The 17,255-nt window shown below is 51.5% G+C and overlaps 1 protein-coding gene across 1 annotated transcript; it reads right to left on the bottom strand.

The window, feature by feature from the left end:
• Positions 1-584: 584 nt before the first annotated feature.
• On the bottom strand, positions 585-14,056 carry METTL13 (methyltransferase 13, eEF1A N-terminus and K55). Its single transcript, XM_059145971.1, has 8 exons — positions 13,627-14,056; positions 11,474-12,233; positions 9,988-10,187; positions 8,064-8,259; positions 7,118-7,285; positions 5,430-5,645; positions 2,933-3,064; positions 585-1,694 (listed from the first exon to the last, which is right to left on the bottom strand). The coding sequence occupies exons 1-8, from the start codon at positions 13,777-13,779 to the stop codon at positions 1,420-1,422; spliced, it is 2,100 nt and encodes a 699-aa protein (XP_059001954.1). The 5' UTR covers positions 13,780-14,056; the 3' UTR covers positions 585-1,419.
• Between the last annotated feature and the right edge of the window lie 3,199 nt (positions 14,057-17,255).

Genomic DNA, 17,255 nt, shown 5'->3' with positions numbered 1-17,255 from the left:
CTTGGCTGTGCCACCCAAATGTGCTATCCCAAAGCCAGCAACCTGAGACAGTGAGAGGACAGAAGGGCAGTCAGAGTAAACCCTCGGACTCAGACCCGGGTCCTCTATCACCTGTCCTAACACTGCACGAGCTTACAGGTTAGAAGACAATGGGAAGATTCCCAAACTGAGGCCCTTTGAGGTACAGGGACAGGACAAGACACAGCCTTCCCTTTACATGGCTCCAGGGAAAGGTCCTCCCTTTAAGGAACACCAAGTCTCTGTAATGGGTAAAATCCAAACACCCTACTCTGTCCTCACATCCTTTCTCCTCAATGGCCTGACAAGATTTTGTGAGGATGACACACTACCTTTGAAATATGCTTCACCTCAAGAAGTTAGAGTCCATTTGAAAGGGCCTGTAAAGGAAGCTGGGATGCTGTATGGTGATAATGCTTACTCTCCACGGCACTGCTCATTAAGTCAGCTTTGGCATAATTAGGAGAGATGAAATTCCAGCCAATCTCTGAGCTGCTGCTTTTACAGTTTCAATAAATAGGTAGATAGGATCGATGCTGCTGGCTCAAAGGAGATTTGAGGTTAGATGTAGTTTTGGCTTAACATTCCTTTATTTCATTAAATGATATAGTGTACGTGAATCAAAGTTACCGGAACATGTTCATTTTTATTACTAATCCGTGTTTTCTGGCCACTCTTAACCATCCATCACAGTCTTTGCGCTGGGTCCCACACATCAGTCAATGGAGAGTAGACCAACTCTGGAGAATTCAGTCAGCTGTCTCTGACATGCAATTATGGGGCCACTTAAATCCATCCCTTCCACTGAGAACAGAACAAAAACCTTAGGCTACAAGGTTTGGGTAGCTGAGAAAAGTTGTTAGAGTGGGTTAGCATGTTCTTACAACTTGGAATCGTGTCCACAGCAGTTCCATCTGGAGGAAGACAGAGTGGATTAGATGTTTTCTCAAATCTGTCTCACATCTACGGAAATCCTACTCTTTTTATAGTCTTTTGGCATAGAAAGCTATGTTATCTCACTTGAGATCATTCCTACAGAACCAATAGGAAGATAAAGCAAAAGCAAACCAGCAATCAAATGTGATCGTCTTCCATCCTAAGGAGCTCGGTGTATAGTCATTAAGGCATCAGCATCTGTTGGGAGCTCCAGCAGGGAATCCTACGCAGGGACACAGGAGAAGCAGCAGAGGGAATCAACCCAAGTGGTACTACAGAGGACAGGATGGGAAGGACATTTTTCATTTCCCCAGATCTTCAGGCAACCTCACTAAGGTGGAGGTATGAAACCAAGAAAAACACAAGGCTTAAAAAATACTGTGCGTTATAATTCTTCAATCTCTGGAAGGCTAGGAGCCCAAGGTCAGTGTGGCAGGAAGCAGAGCAGACTTCCCGGCCCAGCAGTCACACAATCTTCACGGTCTTGAGCATATCTGACAGTACATACGTGTCATCCCAGCCCCTCCCAGGCTTCCTCAGGGTCTGCTCCAAGGCCTGGGCCATTTCCAAGACCTCTGGCATGGCAAGTTTCTGCTCCGGGTGCAGCTGGCAGAACAGGATCTCATTTACTTCACCCTCAATTCGCCGCACATACAGGAGAGGGAAGACCGCTTTGAGACAGGTCAGAACTGAGTCCTTCAGCCCCAAGTCCCGGCACACAAGGTTGAGGATAAAGACACCTACAGGGCAGGAAGGAAAGAGTCATGTCTGGCAGATCGGGGACACGTTGGAGACAAGGTTCAGCTCTGAGAACAGACCGATTCCTGCTGGTGGCCTAAGAAAACACAGCTGCAGTGAGTCTGCAGAGAGCACAGTGCGTATGAAGGTAGGAATATGTGAACTGTGAGAAAACGTCCAGCTAATTTCTTGCTCTTCTGTGCTGGTAACAAATTACTTTGCCATTCTCCTTGCTTCAGTTTCCCAAAGAAATGCTTTGAGAAAGAAGTAATTAACACTCCCAAGAAAAAAATGTACCAACTCCACAGGGGTGTCACACTCTTGACATACACACTTTGGGGTATTTAGCAGCCAGGAAGAGGGCCAATGTTACCCTGACCTCTAACAATGAAGGTTCCCAAAATCTATGTTCGCCCAAGTACCTGACACCAAGCCAAAACATCTGGGAGGCTGTCAACGTGAGGTCTAAGAGCTCTAGCTTCCAAGAGAAGCTGGCGCCACAGCTTGCTAGCTTGTTTGGCTAAGTTTCCTTACTTCAGTTTCCTTATTTGAAAAGGGGCTGCTATGACGACAGAACAGCACAATGTCTAGGCCAGCCCCCATGGAAAGAAATCAGATGGCAGCTGGCATGACCACGCCGGGGGAGATATGAATTGCTGCACATGGTAAAACTGTTTGGCAACATCTAGGAAACCCCAGCTTACAAGGAAACTCTGATCCAGCAATTACAACCTCACCTACATGCCTGACAGACCTGCAAATGCATTTTACCAAAAGGCACCTACTGGAGTGTTGATGTCAATACTGCTTATAAAAGCCTCAAGCAGGAAATAATCCAATAGCACAGCAGACTGGAGAAACCAATGCAGTACAGACACACAATGACACTACACAACAATAAAAATAACAATGTAAACACAACACTATGGATAAAGAAAGAGAAAAACACAAAAGGAATATATTCTGTAAGATTGCATTTACACAAAGAACAAAAATGGGCAAAACTAAGCAGTACCGACTGAAGTTAGGATGGGGTTCCCCTGGAGAGGAGGAGTTACAGGAGGAGGTAAGGGGTGGACCCTCTGGTGGGCTGCAAGTGTTCTGTGTTTTCAGAGTACACGGATGTGTTCACTTCGGGGAAATTCATCGAGCTACACACTGATGCACACTTTTCGCTAAAAAGAAAACAATTTTTAAAGGCTCCATCCCACCTCCCACCGCAACCTTTTGTACTTCCTACCTTCAGGAGTCAAGATGCTTTTGACCTTTTGCAGGAAAGGCTGGTCCACAAAAGCTGGTGGTGGGCAACTCATTCCCAGTGTTGGGTCCTTGCTGTCGACATCAAACATGACTACATTGTAGTGGGGCCGAGCTGGGAAAAGAGAAGCAATCAAGTCTTTGTCTAACACCATATACGTTCCTACACCACACGTGCCCTGTGACCTGTGGTGGCCACAGGCGGCTACATCAGAAGGATGACACGGCGCCATGGCTTGTCTGTAAGGACACTGAGTGACTGTCCAGGGGAGTCACTGTCACTCAGCGTTCTGCTGTGAGCTCCCCACATGACAGCCAGGGCTTTGACCTGATCTTTTCCTCCACATTTAAAAGCACCTTCCAGAGATGCCTCGGTGGCTCAGTGGGTTAGGCCTCTGTCTTCAGCTCAGGTCATGATCTCAGGGTCCTGGGATTGATCCCCGAACTGGGTTTAGGGATCTCTGCTCGGTGGAAAGCCTGCTTCCCCCCTCTCTCTGCCTGCCTCTCTGCCAACCTGTGATCTGTCAAATAAATAAACAAAATCTTTAAAAAATAAAAAAAATAAAAGCCCCTCCCATAAGCACACATATTCATCGGGTCCACACTAGCACCACTGCTACTTGGTTAAGAGTCTATCTGTACCAGTGATTTTCAATCCCAGCAGAACCTTAGGGTCACCTCAGGGTATCTGAAATACTTGGGAGAATCTGGGCTCCATTTCTGACCACCCGAGTCAAAAACCCTGGTGTGGGAAGGAACAAGTAGGTGGGGAGACAGGAAGCCTCAAGTATTTTTCTTTAACTCCCAGGTAATTCAAAATATAGGCACAGTTAAGAACTATTGATTTACACAAAGCAGCTGCCTAAGCCTTTAAGGACTGACCTAGCAAGTGGTTGCAGGGGAAAATGTTATCAAATTAAAGTTAGTGTATTTTTTCTAGTACTTGAATAACTACGGGCTCAAGAAAAAAGATCTAGCTACCTGGGTGAGAAACAACGGGTGATGCGGGAGATGCTTCCCTTGCTCTAATGGAAACCGTTTTTACAGGGGTAACCTGCAATGCTACTGACTTGCAGCGAACTTTGAGACCACGAAAACGGTTATTCAATAATTAATAAATATTGACTTAGGACTACTGCATGCCCATTACCAGGCATGGCACAGATCTCGTTTTGGTTTCTTAGAGAGCAGCAAAGTCCAAGGACAACCACTGCTCACATCTGTAGCACTGAGCCCTCTAACAACCTGGAAGGTGCTTGTTAGAGACGATTGCCGGGCTCTTCAGAACTGACTGACAGGCAGTAACGATGGCAACACATCACAGACTGAGCGTCTGCCATGAGCTTTGAGCAGTATCAAAGATTTCCCACGTACTAGCTACGTTGGGCCCAGGTCCCCACATGGGCCCCAGCCTCAGAGAGGTAACTTGTAAAGCTCTGATAGACTTAGACACACTTCATAAAAAGTTCAGCTTGCAATTAAAATTCCTGCACCAAAATACTCACCCCAGGCACCCTGCTCTACCACACCCTAACTGGGAGATGCTCTGATCCAGTGAGAACCAGAGGGTGAGGTATGGAACAAACAGACCAGGAAGGGTGTGTGGCTCAAGCTCCCAGGTTCACTTAAGACAGAACCGACCTGGCTGACTTCTCCCTGAGGGACCCATGCTCCAGAGAGCCTACATAGAACGTGGCAAAAGGAGCACAGGAGCTATTGCAGAACATTAATATGCCTTTGTCCTAAGTCTGAGATAGGAAACATTAGAGCAAAATGGAGCCTTAACTCCAGCACAGCAGGGCCGCCACCACCCCACTGAGCAGCCTCTGCTTCAGCGTTTCTCAACCTCAGCACCACTGACACTGGGGACAGGTAATTCTCTGTCAAGGGTGGTTGTCCCGTGCACGGCAGGATGTTAAGCAGGATCTCTGGTCTCTACTCACTTGCTGCCGGAAGCGCCCTCACCCTGTGCTTACGAGGGCCAACGACACGTCTGTACACACAGCCCGGCGCCTCCAGGGGTACAAGCACTGATCTACATGAACGCTGGCTGGCTCTCTCTCTGCTTCACCCCCAGCTGAAAGACTGAATAAACAACTCCCCACACACACCCCAACTTTTCTTCCCCTTTTCCTCACCAGCTACACACCTTAGGGGTTCCTTGGGAGATTGAGGAAGTGGCAAGGACACAGAGTCAGAAGAGAACCGGGAGAAAAACCCACTGATCCGTTAGCACCCCAAGGGCCGAGATGGTCGATTTTCCTTGTTGCTGTATCCTGACCGCCCAGCTCAGTGCCGAGGACGTGGCCGGCACTCCAGACTTACTGAACCAGTACATCACCAATGAATGAACAGATCAACGGGCGAAAGACTGGGACAACGTTAATTGTCATAGATGAAGCCTAGAGGCCCGTGCAGGTCTGCTGACTTTGAGGACTCTTCTCCCAACACCCTTCCAAATTCTCCGAAAGCTGTAGTACCTTCTCTTCCCGCCAGGCTGGTAATATAGTCCAGGCCGTCTGCAATATGGACCTTCATCCGATCGCTCTGGGAGAAGCCAAACCACTGGGTGGCCACTTCCAACATGCAGGGGTCGATCTCCACAGCATCAATACAGGACTTCGGGAAATGATCGTGGACAAACAGAGGGAGGCTGCCCCCACCCAGGCCTACTACCAACAACGCCAGTGGGGTCTCTGCAATAAAGGAATAAAGAATCATTTGACAATCTGCCCACTGAAAGCTTTGTACTAGCCTTGGGGAGGGCTAAGGAGGGAGCTGGATTATTTGCTCTGCCCAGGGGATACAAGATTTAGGGGCCCAGCCTCTCTGTCTCATCCCAGAAATTTAGGGGCCAATCTGACATCTGAAAACTCAACCCTGGCCTCACAATCCTTTCTCTACTACATCCAGAAGCTGAACCAGTGTGTTATTATTACAGAGCCTTAAAGATCCCAAAGCTCTCAGCTGATATCATACCAAGAGTCCCCACCATAAGCATGATCAGACTTCCCCTAGGAACTGGCAGGAACTATGGCCAACATCTCGCTCTACAAGGCAGTGTAGATGCAATGCCCTCTGCCCAGCTTTCAACTCAAAGGCCACAGTTGCCCTCTCAGACACATCAGCCAAGTCATTCCACCCAAGTTCCAGAAATCATGGGAAAACAAAGGCCCAAATCCTAGTCCTAAGTACAGAGAAACCTCAGCAACCATAGGCAGACAGAAGAAGACAAGAAACAAAAATCACCAGGAGACATTAAATTAGGATTGGTATCCGAGGATTAAACCTAAGAACTGAGCCTCTAGGGACATACAGCAACACCAAGATAAGCTAAGATCACAGGGTGTTTCATAAGACATCCTCAGGCCTTTAGATGAACAGTTAAAAGCCTAGACAGAAAAATGAACATTTTTGCTACTGTGGTCAGATCCAAATTAATTAATTATTAGTAATAAGCCTATGATTATTCTACCAATAATAATAGATTTCTTAATGTAAGTAGAAATTCGAGAAAGAATTGCATCTGGTGCTCAAATAATGCAGGACTGAAAGCCAGAAATTCTTCCCAAGTGCACAGGAATTTCTGGAGTCATGATTTTTAAATGTTCCATCTGGTTACATGGGTAGACATATGCAAACACTCAATAAACTGAACAGCTTAAAATCTGTGTACTTTCTGTAGCTCACTGCATACACTTTATCAACATTATATAAATTGTCAATATTATTGATAATTACATTATCAATATTAATAATTATACTATTTATATTAACATGTTAACAGTAATCTATTGATTTTATTATTAACATACAAAGTATTGTTTGTTTCAAGGGTGTAGGTCTGTGAATCATCAGTCTTAATTCAGAGCACTCACCATAGCACATATCCTCCCCAACATCCATCCCCCAGTCACCCTCCCCCCACTTTAATATTTTAAATAAATGAATTAAAAAAAAAAGTTAGACACCCACACATGCAGTCATTTTGCGATTACAATCGGAGTCTGAGGGAAGAGCTACTGGCCATTTATTAACTTAGAAGAACACTGGGAAGGAGAAAACTACGGATCTATGTGGATTTGTTGGTCTGTCAATGCTGTGCTCCCACAAGACAGCTGTAATCGTCCACACCCCCGCCTGTGGAGGGCACCGGAGTCCCCCTCACCTAGGAGCAGCTCCGGGTTTCTGAGCAGGGCAAGGCCAGCAATCATTGCTTTGTGGTGCTCACAGCACAGGTAAGTCTTGTCAACGGGCCGCCCTGGGGCTGCAGGGAGGTCCTCTGGAGTGTCATCAGCCCGCGGCTTCTTCCTGTCCTTCTTCCGTTTCTTCTGGGCTAAATGAGAAACAGAGATGACGAGGTCCTATGCTGAGCACGCTAGTCCTGGGAAAGCAAGCCGTACCAGCAGCACTGTGCTGCAGCGAGGCCGACCCGACTCAAGAGCCCACGCCCCCGGAGCCTACTTTAAGGAAATGGAAAGGATCCTAGAGGACATGGCCTAGATCTACACTGGCCAATACCATGGCCACTAGCCACCTGTGGCCACTGCACAGAAGTTACAACTTGAAAACGTTGACGTTTCAGCGTCTTCCTTGCAGCAGCCACATTCCATGTGCTCGCAAGGCCAATGGTTACCGTATTGGGCGGCTAAGCGGACATTAAACATTCCCTCCAATGCAGAGAGTTCTACTAAACAGCACCAGACTAGGCGACCTGTGAGGTACCCGCCAACTCCAAAGCCCTTCTGAAACCTGTTGCAGAGGCCGGCAGTATGGAAGAGGTGGGGGCTCACCTCACAGAAGTTTACTGAATTAATATAATACAGACGCATATAGAGCCCCGTACAAAGCAGATGGCCTCCAAACTGAAGGCATTAAAGTGATAACCACATCTGTGTGGTAAAGCACCACCCCAGCCCCTTATCATCTGAGACCCGGACTTCGCTCAAGAACATTCTGTTTACTGCCGTTTACAGCAGAGCCCAGATGGTAACAGGAAAACTCACAGAGCTGTGTGCCTCTGATCACAGGTACCCAGGTCGGTCTGACCACCCTGAACGGAAAGTCCAGGCCATGTCCACTTGGGTTCCACCAGTGTGCGGATGACACCTCACCTCTGTGAGACACATCCTTCAGCAACCTGGCTTCAGACTGCACCACATTCCTGTTGCTGAGGAAGATGAGCCGCCGGAAGTAGTGCTTGTCATCCCCCTGCACATCCTCGACCACGTAGCTGCCACTCAAGGGACTGCAGCCTTGGTGCTGAACGGTCCGGACCCCGATGTCCCCACCCACAGACAGAAAGGGCACCTGAAGATATAACAGAGATGTGGTCAAATATCAATTAAGAAACATGAGAAATGATCATCTTTTCCCTTTGTTTGTGTATGAGGAATCCCCATACCAAGGTTCAGGACACCAAGAACTTCCAAGATTTGCCATTCTAATAAGAAACTTTCCTGAGGGGCGCCTGGGTGGCTCAGTGGGTTAAGCCTCTGCCTTCAGCTCAGGTCACGATCCCGGAGTCCTGGGATCGAGCCCCACATCGGGTTCTCTGCTCAGTGGGGAGCCTGCTTCCTCCTCCTTTCTCTCTCTCTCTCTGCCTGCCTCCTCTCCGCCTACTTGTGATCTCTATCAAATAAATAAATAAAATCTTAAAAAAAAACTAAGTAAGCTGCATTTAAAAAAAAAGAAAAAAGAAAGGAACTTTCCTGGGGCCTTTCAAGAGATCACAAAAGGTTTAATTCACTCTTTGGAAACCCCTAAACCCTCATTAAAATGCAAGGTTTCTCCCTCAGAAAAACATGAGTTTCTCCTTAGGAATGTTCAAAGGACTTTCCATAAAACCTAGAGGGAACCTTCCGCAGGGAACTATAACTATGAGAGAAGGAAATCTGAGAACAAATCCAGAGAGAGACCAAGCATTCTAAGTTTGGCGAACTCTCTCCCTGCAATTATTCTCATCTTTTCCCTCATTTTTCTTTTCTTTTTTTTTTTTTTTTAAGATTTTATTTATTTATTTGACAGAGATCACAAGTAGGCAGAGAGGCAGACAGAGAGAGAGAGAGAGAGAGAGAGAGAGAGAGAGGGAAGCAGGCCCCCTGATGAGCAGAGAGCCCAATGCGGGGCTCGATCCCAGGACTCCGGGATCATGACCTGAGCCGAAGGCAGAGGCTTTAACCCACTGAGCCACCCAGGCACCCCTTTCCCCATTTTTCTTAACAAGAGAAAAATTTAGGAGAAAAATACATTTTCCCTCTAGACTTTTCCATTTCCCTTCTCAATCTTTACTTCCATTTCTTTTAAAGACCTCCAAGAGTATTAATAATCACCAGGGACCCCTGGCTTTGCAGAGACACCGGCACTCCCCACAAGATCTCCATCTCTTTGAGGGACACCAACCCCAATCAAACACACATTCATCTGCAAACACAAGACAGTGTAGTGGGCAGAACCACAGGCTAGAACTAGGGAGTCTAGGTTTATCTTTCCACATCTGCTACCACAGCAACATGCCCCTAAGGAACTTGGCTTTCCTACCTGCCATGGCTAAAGCACCTGTAAGGTACTCAGCTATCAATGACCCTGTCCGAGCAAAAACCCGGTTTCCTTCCCAGGAAAATGCCAGGCCAGCAATGCTAATATCCTGAAAACTAATCTGAGCTGTTTTGCCTCTTTTTCACTCTACACTCAAGATAATGATAGTTCCAAGAAGCAAAAGACACAAAAGGGGGGAAGGAGAAACAGAGTCTGAACAACCCACAGTATAAAGAGCTAGAGCCTGGAAGGTGGAGAGCATTTCGTTTCTGTGTGGAGTCGCAGAGGCCCCACATAGCAACCCTTCTCCCTCCTCTCACTGCCTGGAGTCAAGAGAACTGAAGTACTGCCCACTTAGTTCTGAGCTGTTGACCTGCCCACCAGGAATATGCCAGGGGCACGGACCCTCGTCCTAGCTCCTTCCGAGTCACCCTATGCCTATGTGGCTGCTAATATGACTTCTCTAGAGATCCGTGAAAGCTGCTGCCAGAGCTCTATTACCTGCTGCTGGGCGGGCATCCCAGCAGGAGCCAACTCCATGACTCTGGCTGACAGCTCGGCCTGGATGCTGTCCATGCCTTCGTACCGCTGGCCCCGGTGGAGGGCCACTGTGATCAGCCTCCTGAAGCCTGCACTGGCCGCCAGCTGCTTCCGACCCTCTTCCATGCCAAAGAGCCACTCGGTCTCACGACCCTGGGGGACTGGAAAGAGCACTTGGTGACACAGAGTCCAGGGAAGAGTGTTCAAGACCCAACCAATATAACCTACATGGCACAGAGTCAGCCCCAGTGAAGTCCTAGCATCCCTTCCAACTATGACCCACTGAGGGCTGTCAATTCCCTAGTGCACAATGCCCAGAGCAAAGCAGCCATCAGACCCATGGTAGGACCCACGTGACCATGTGAGGGAGAGAGGAGGGTACCTAGTCCAAGAAAAATAACAATAATACTAACACTTATTACACACTAAGCATTATTCCAAGAAGTGTACAAACAGAAACTAATTGAATCTTCACAACAGGCTAAGATACAGGTGGTATTATTATTCCCATTTCATAAATGAGGACATTGAGACACAGAAGTAGAATTATTTGCCCAAATTCACACAATTCATAAATGGGGAAGCTGGGGTTCAAACCCAGGCAGTCAAGCCCCAGACCCCATGCTTGTGTCCACTACACTCTTTGTTCCCATAGGTGGACAGGCAGGATTATGGAATACTTGGGAAAATAGCTGACTTGTCAGCAAATTACCAGGGTGATAATTTCAACAACTTGCCTTTGTCTAGAATTTCCTACTTTTGAAAGCACTTCGTCATCCTATTTCTTTTCACCATTACGGAGGTAAATCTGGTATTATTTACACCCTTCACTAATACCACTTCTGTTTTCCAAGCACTTACCATGTGCGAGCACCACTCGAAGAGATTTTACACCTCTCACACCTACACGACAGTTAACAACCTCACTTTATAGATGAGGAAACTCAGGCACAGAAAGAAAGGGAATGTCCAGGGTCACACCACCAGGAAGGGACTGAGCTAGAACTGGAACCCAACAGTGGTTTGTTTAGCTACTACTCTGTACTATCTCCGAGTTTGGCAGAGAAGTACAGCAGTTCTCCCCAAGTCATGCAGCTCACAGGCTATGGAGCTGACTCTGCTGCTTCCAGGACTCTGTGGTACAAAGTAACTCGCTACACTGTGAGGCTTACCTAAATTTATCCCTGTTGCCTCTCCCTCTCCTCCCTACCAAACCCTTTCTCACACTCTACCAAGCCTTTGCAATGGAAGGTGTGAAGAAATAAGCCTCAAATCTTAAGCAGGTAGCTGGACAGCTGCTACTCCCCCTCCCTCATGCCTGGGAGAGTCTAACTTCTTGAAGTGCCACCCCCTGCAAGATAAACCAGCCACGGCGTACCCATCCACCAAAGCCCCAGCCCCTGTAAGCCAGCCCCTCCAGGGAAGAGAGGGAGCAATCCCAACTCACTGATGAAAATGGCAAAATGATTGTCCCGCGATGGTTTCACAGTGGGGTTGTCCACCACGTGGAGGGTGTAGCGTGGCTCCCCCGTGTCCCCATCGCACAAGTCCAGAGATACATTCCCCAGCCCGGCCTTGCGGTACAGCTGGCTGCACAGCCAGGCATACTGCTGCCGCTCACGCACCGCCTCAGCCAGCCGCTCGGCACTCTCCAGCCGCACAGGCTTGCCCTGCTCCTGAGCACACAGCTCAAAGATCTGAAGGGCAGAGCCAGGGACTGGCCTGAACTTGGTCACGATGAAGGCAAAGACAGGTAGAGAGAACCGAGGCTCTGCATCCAGTACCCGGTCCTGGCTGCTGGACACCTGGTGTACCCTCACCATCCACCCCTCCCGAGAGAAGTGACCCACTGCTTTCTTCAGGATGTGAGCCTGAGCCAGGGAGATGCAGAGGTAGCGACCGCCCACCTGCAGGACACGGCCAACCTCAGCCAGCATCCTGTCCACTTGGTGCAGGGTCTTCTCCTCCTCGTCTGTCAGGACAGCGTCCAGGGTGCCCTTGTCCAACACCACCTGGAACGAAGCATCAGGAAACTCCATCTGTGTCATGTCCATCTTCAAGAAGCTCATCTGGGGCCGTCGGCTGGCATTGCGTTCCTTCATTTGCTTGATGACCACCTCACTGATGTCAATGTTCACTATATCCAAATAGCCCACATCATACAGCTGCTCACTTAGCTCCGAGTTCCCGCACCCAATCACCAGCACCTGAGGGGAAAAACCAACAAGATGAAGGTGGTCAAGGCAGAGGAATGACATGCAGATACGTTCAGGAATCAGATCTCCCCGTGGCTGGTAAGTTTCCAGGGGTGCACATGCTACTGTTAGGAGACAGCACCATTTCCCAGGCGATTCCAGGTTCCATCTTAGGGAAACTCATCGGTGGAAACCACATTCAGCCACACGAAGGAGGGTATGGGAAAATGGGCTTTCTACACAAACAAGCTAATCCTGGTTGTCCGCCGTGAAGCAACCATCAGTTACTCAAGAAGTGATAGGAAGGCACAGAATCCAAACACGGACAGGTCACACCTCTACTTTGGCTATTAAAACCCAGTTGTGGAAGAACCATATTCAATCACTCATGCCTTCGGGTCCACCTCACGGTATTCTTTACTCCTTCGGTTTAAGGTGGCTCCAGCCCCAGCTCGGAGGCCAAGGCCGGACTTGAAATCACAACCCAGAGACCAAGACCTGAGCTGAACTCAAGAATCCAGCACCGAGTCGACGGAGCCACCCACGGGCCTGTATTCCGCTATTGTCCTAAAGCCAAACCTGAAACACAAGCTGCTGCCCCCTCTCTGCGCAGCAGTCGTGCACCCAGCCCTCCAAATGCGGCCCCAGGGTCCCCTCCCTGGAAAAGCCTGGTGGGAAGAGCCCAAGTCTTGCCCTGATGGGGCTGAGTCTCAGCTCCCACGGGAGCGCTCCCTGCACACGACCTGCGGCGAGACACCGGCGCTCGGGGCCGCCGCTGCCCCGACAGCCCGTGCAGGAGCCCCGCGGAGTCGTGACGAGATCCCAGCCGCGGGAGGAGCGCACGCGGCACCCGCACAGCCCCGCACTCCGCACGCGCCCCACCAGTCACCTTCCCGCCCTTCTTTCGCTGCCACCCCCCCTCCCCCCACCCAGCACACCTCATCGACCCCGAGCCCCCCACCCCCGGCGCTCAGCTTGGCCCCGGGCACCCCGGGACGTGCCTTCCGGCTCCAGGTCGCCGGCGCAGCGCAGGCCGGAAGCGCCACACCGGCCACAGCCCCCGCCGGCGGACTCGGCGTCAGGAAAGCCACGGCGACCGCCGGCTCCACACCGGTGCGCCGTGACGGAAACGGCCCCGGGAGGCGACAGCCAGGGTCACTACTGCGGTCCCTCTTCCCGGGCGATGACTAAGTCAGGGAGGGGCTGGGGCCGCAGGTCGCCCCCCACCCCGAAGCCTTGCACAGGACGTTTCAGAGCTGCCTCTGAGCCGCGGGACGCGCCGAGTCCGGAGACGCGGGCCCAGGCGGCCGCCGTGAACCGCGGCCCGTCGCCTCCCGCCACGGGCTGCGGGACGGAGCTCGGCGCCCACGCTCCGAGCGCACGCCGGGCGCGCGGCCGCGCTCACCTTCTCCCGGGGCTTCATGTACTTGTGCAGCACCCCGCACAGCTCCAGGTAGCTTCCGTACCACTCGAAAGCCCGCTTCCCCCGCTGCTGGAAGAACTTCTCCCAGTACTCCGCGGAGCCGAACTCCCGGGAGCTCTTGGGTAGGAGGTTCATGCTGTCACCGTCCGCGCCGCGTCTCCGCCACGCTCCGGCTCGCCCGCTGAGGGACCATGGGCTGCGCCTGCACACGCGCCCGCGCCCGCCGCCCGGCGTCGGAATTCGGCCCGCACGGACTGAGCCGCCGCTCGAACCCAGAGGGGTGACGCGGACACGCAGGCCCCACGCGCGGGACACGGAACCCGAACCACGGTCACCCGCGCTCCCGGCTCCCGGCTCCCAGCACCAGCCCCAGCCCCACGTGCCGAGCCCCTCACACTCGCTCACCGCGGGCCTTCAGAACGCGCAATCATATCCGGGTGCCAGGCGTCGCGATTGGCCGGCCGCCCGACGCTCCCGGCGAATCATTGGCCAGTCTTTCGCTTCTGGCGCCTCATTGGCCGACACACGCTCGCCACCTACCGCGCCGGCTCCGAGCGTGGATACGCGCGCGGCAGCGGGGGCGGGGCCACGGGCCCGAGTCCGGGCGGAAGACACCCCGCGGCTGCGTCGGCGGGATTGCGTCCGAGCGCCGCGAGAGGGCAGCCTTCCCGGCTCTGAGCGTCTCCTCCGCCGAGGACCCCGCCCGGGCTTCCCGCCAGCGGTGCTCGCGCTCTGTCCCAGCGGGCCTCCTGGCCGCTTCCATCGCGAAGGGCGGCGCGCCGGCCGCGGAGGCCGCGGGCAGGAGGCGGCCCCAGAGCAGAAAAGCCAGCGGACGGACGTGCGGCCAGGGCTGAGGAGAGCCCGTGCTTAGCAGAAGAGCCGTCCTGGCCGCGTTACCTTCGGCCTCGCCCCCGCCGTCGCTTAGTGTCGCCCCTCGACGTGCGTGGTGGATGTTTATTCTGGAGAAAGCCGGCCCTGAGCGTGCTCGTCCTGCTCTAGAATGCGGGATCCCGCCGTTAGTGTGCTGACGGGAACGCTCAGCAGAGGAACAGCAGCTGCGAATTCGGAGGGGCCTCCGCAGCCGCCGCTCCCCCGCAGCGCAGCACGCACGTGCCAGACTCTTCGGACACTCGGCCTCCTCAGGCTGTCCTGCGGCTGGCACCGCGCAGCGGCCGCTCCCGCGCACCTGACTTGTGAGGTGAACGGTCGCTGCTTCCGGTGCTCGTCTTCCCCTCCCGCGCTGACGCCGCTCCCGGCCCGGCCCGCGTGCCCACGGGCGCCTCGCGGGCTCTTCGGGGCGCTCGGCGGCTGAGGGACGCGCAGACCCCGCAGGACACCCGTGCGGGAATGAGCGTCTCTGGTCCCGGCTGCTCGGACCTCGGCAGCGGAGGGAGCCCAGAGGGCTCATCCTCGACGGGGACGCGCACTCGGCTTTCGGGGAGCAGGTCTCACTCAGACGTGCGTCTGCAGGGCCTGGAAGACTTTCTCTTTCTTGAGGGCGTATGTGTTTGAGAGCGAGACCGTGGCTGGGGAGAGACGCAGCGGAGGGAGAAAGAATCTGAAACCCACTCGGACCCTGAACGTGCGATCACGGTCCCATGTGGGAGGCAGGATCCCACCCGCAGATCCTGACCTGAGCGGAAACCAGAGTCGGATGCTGAAGCCGCTGAGCCCCCCGGGCGCCCCTCCCCTGGAACCTAGTCCAGCGGGTCGCCGAGCCCCACCGCCAGAGTTTCTGAAGGATCGGGTCTCTACTGCGGTCTAAGGATGTGCGTGTCTAGCAACCTTCTGCGTGATGCCGGGGCTGGGCCCAGGACCCCACGTGGAGAACTGCTCTTCCAAAATACAAGGGAAAAGTCACAAAGAATTTAGTTCCCCCTGCACGACTTTAAGAGGTCTGTACACGTGACATCGAAGAAGCTCTACTTTCCTCTCCCACCTGCTGAGCTCCTGTTGTGTCCTTTCTGGGAAGGAACTGGAGGAGCCTCTGAGGTGGCTTCTGCTACGTCATCATGTAGAGTTCCTCATGAGTGAGACATGGGTCCTTCCAGAGAATGCTGATGGAGAGCTGAGGACACTCTTTGCTCGAAGTGCTCCACAACACCAAGGTTAAAACATTTAAACGACCAACACAAAAACGCAGCCTCTGCCCTCTCCGCTGAGGATTTACTCAAGTCCTCAAACATGTAAATGGCCCAAGATGAACCCATCTTTGTGATAAAGCTAAGGGTACAGCGGTAAGCAAGGCAGTCCCGTGGAAGACACCCATCCAACAATCACAAAAACAATCTGTATGAGGTTGTGGCAAAGGATGTGAAGGAGAAGTGTAAGGTTCTGTAAGGGCGGCATACCTCCCAGACCTCGTCTGCTCTGGAGGTGTCCAGAGAAGGCTTTCCTGAGGAGGGACAGGAAGTGTCTATAATCTGTCTGTTTTGGTAAATGCCACACACCTGAACTTGTCCTAGTAGTAACAGCATGACCTACGTAAGAACCAAGAACTCCACCCTCTGAAGCTGTCTTCAGGACCCATTGGCGCCTGCTTTTCCCTCTGTCCCTATGGTCCTTTCTGTTAATGGCTGGTATTGGGAAGACCGTAAGAAGTGATTTCTGCCATACCAGGCACCGGCCCCTTATTTAACACCCTCAAACATGCAGTTATAATTTGCACTATGTTTCTGACTAAGAGAATGTGTAACTTACCCATTGTCGCCTGTGTCTGCTCCCTTCTTAGAGCCCAAGGAAGCAGTAACAACCATAGAAGTTTAAGCCAAAGTTGCTGCAGGTTTCCTAAAATGTGTGGCTCACTGATGCAGAAATACTTTACATATGCGTTAGATGCTGGCTTTTGAAATACATTTGAAACGTAGTGCTCTCGGGGTTTGACTGCCAAACATAATTAAGCAGTATCATTCGTATCGTTAGCTTCTGCTAATTCGATGTTAAATGGTGTGTGTTTTATTAGGATCTTCAGAGTGGGCACTGGTGTGCTTTATAATACAAAGTGAGTGTAAATATGAGCATTCGATGTCTTGGGTTTTTTCCCTAAAAATATAAATCCAGACCTCTAAATCTATAATTTGCAATTACTCTCCTTACTTAATTTAAACATGAGGTTTTGGGGCGCCTGGGTGGCTCAGCTGGTTAAGCGACTGCCTTCAGCTCAGGTCATGATCCTGGAGTCCTGGGATCCAGTCTCACATCGGGCTTCCTGCTCAGCGGGAAGTCTGCTTCTCCCACTGACCTCTGTCCTCTCACGCTCTCTCTCTTTCATTGTCTCTCTCTACCTCTCAAATAAATAAATAAATAAATTTTAAAAACACAAACATGTGGTTTTAGCAACAATCATCAATGATTGATTGATGCTGAAATAATTGCAAAATGGGGCATAGATAATGAAAGCATTTCTTGAATGTGGGCAACAGAGGATAGGATAGAGCTTGTGACGAGCAGAGTAACATTACCCCATGGACGTGTATGTGCTAATTCCCACAACCTGAGAATAAATTAGGCTACGTGGAAAGGGAAATTAAGTTTGCTCAGCGACTGACATTAAAATAGGGAGACTAGTCTGGATGATGCAGGCAGGCCCAATGTAATCACAAGAGTCCTTA

This window comes from Mustela lutreola, chromosome 14 (genome assembly GCF_030435805.1).
Source record: "Mustela lutreola isolate mMusLut2 chromosome 14, mMusLut2.pri, whole genome shotgun sequence".
Lineage (NCBI taxonomy): Eukaryota > Metazoa > Chordata > Mammalia > Carnivora > Mustelidae > Mustela > Mustela lutreola.
Note: the sequence above shows the minus strand (reverse complement) of the source record. Positions and strands in the feature narration are given on the sequence as shown.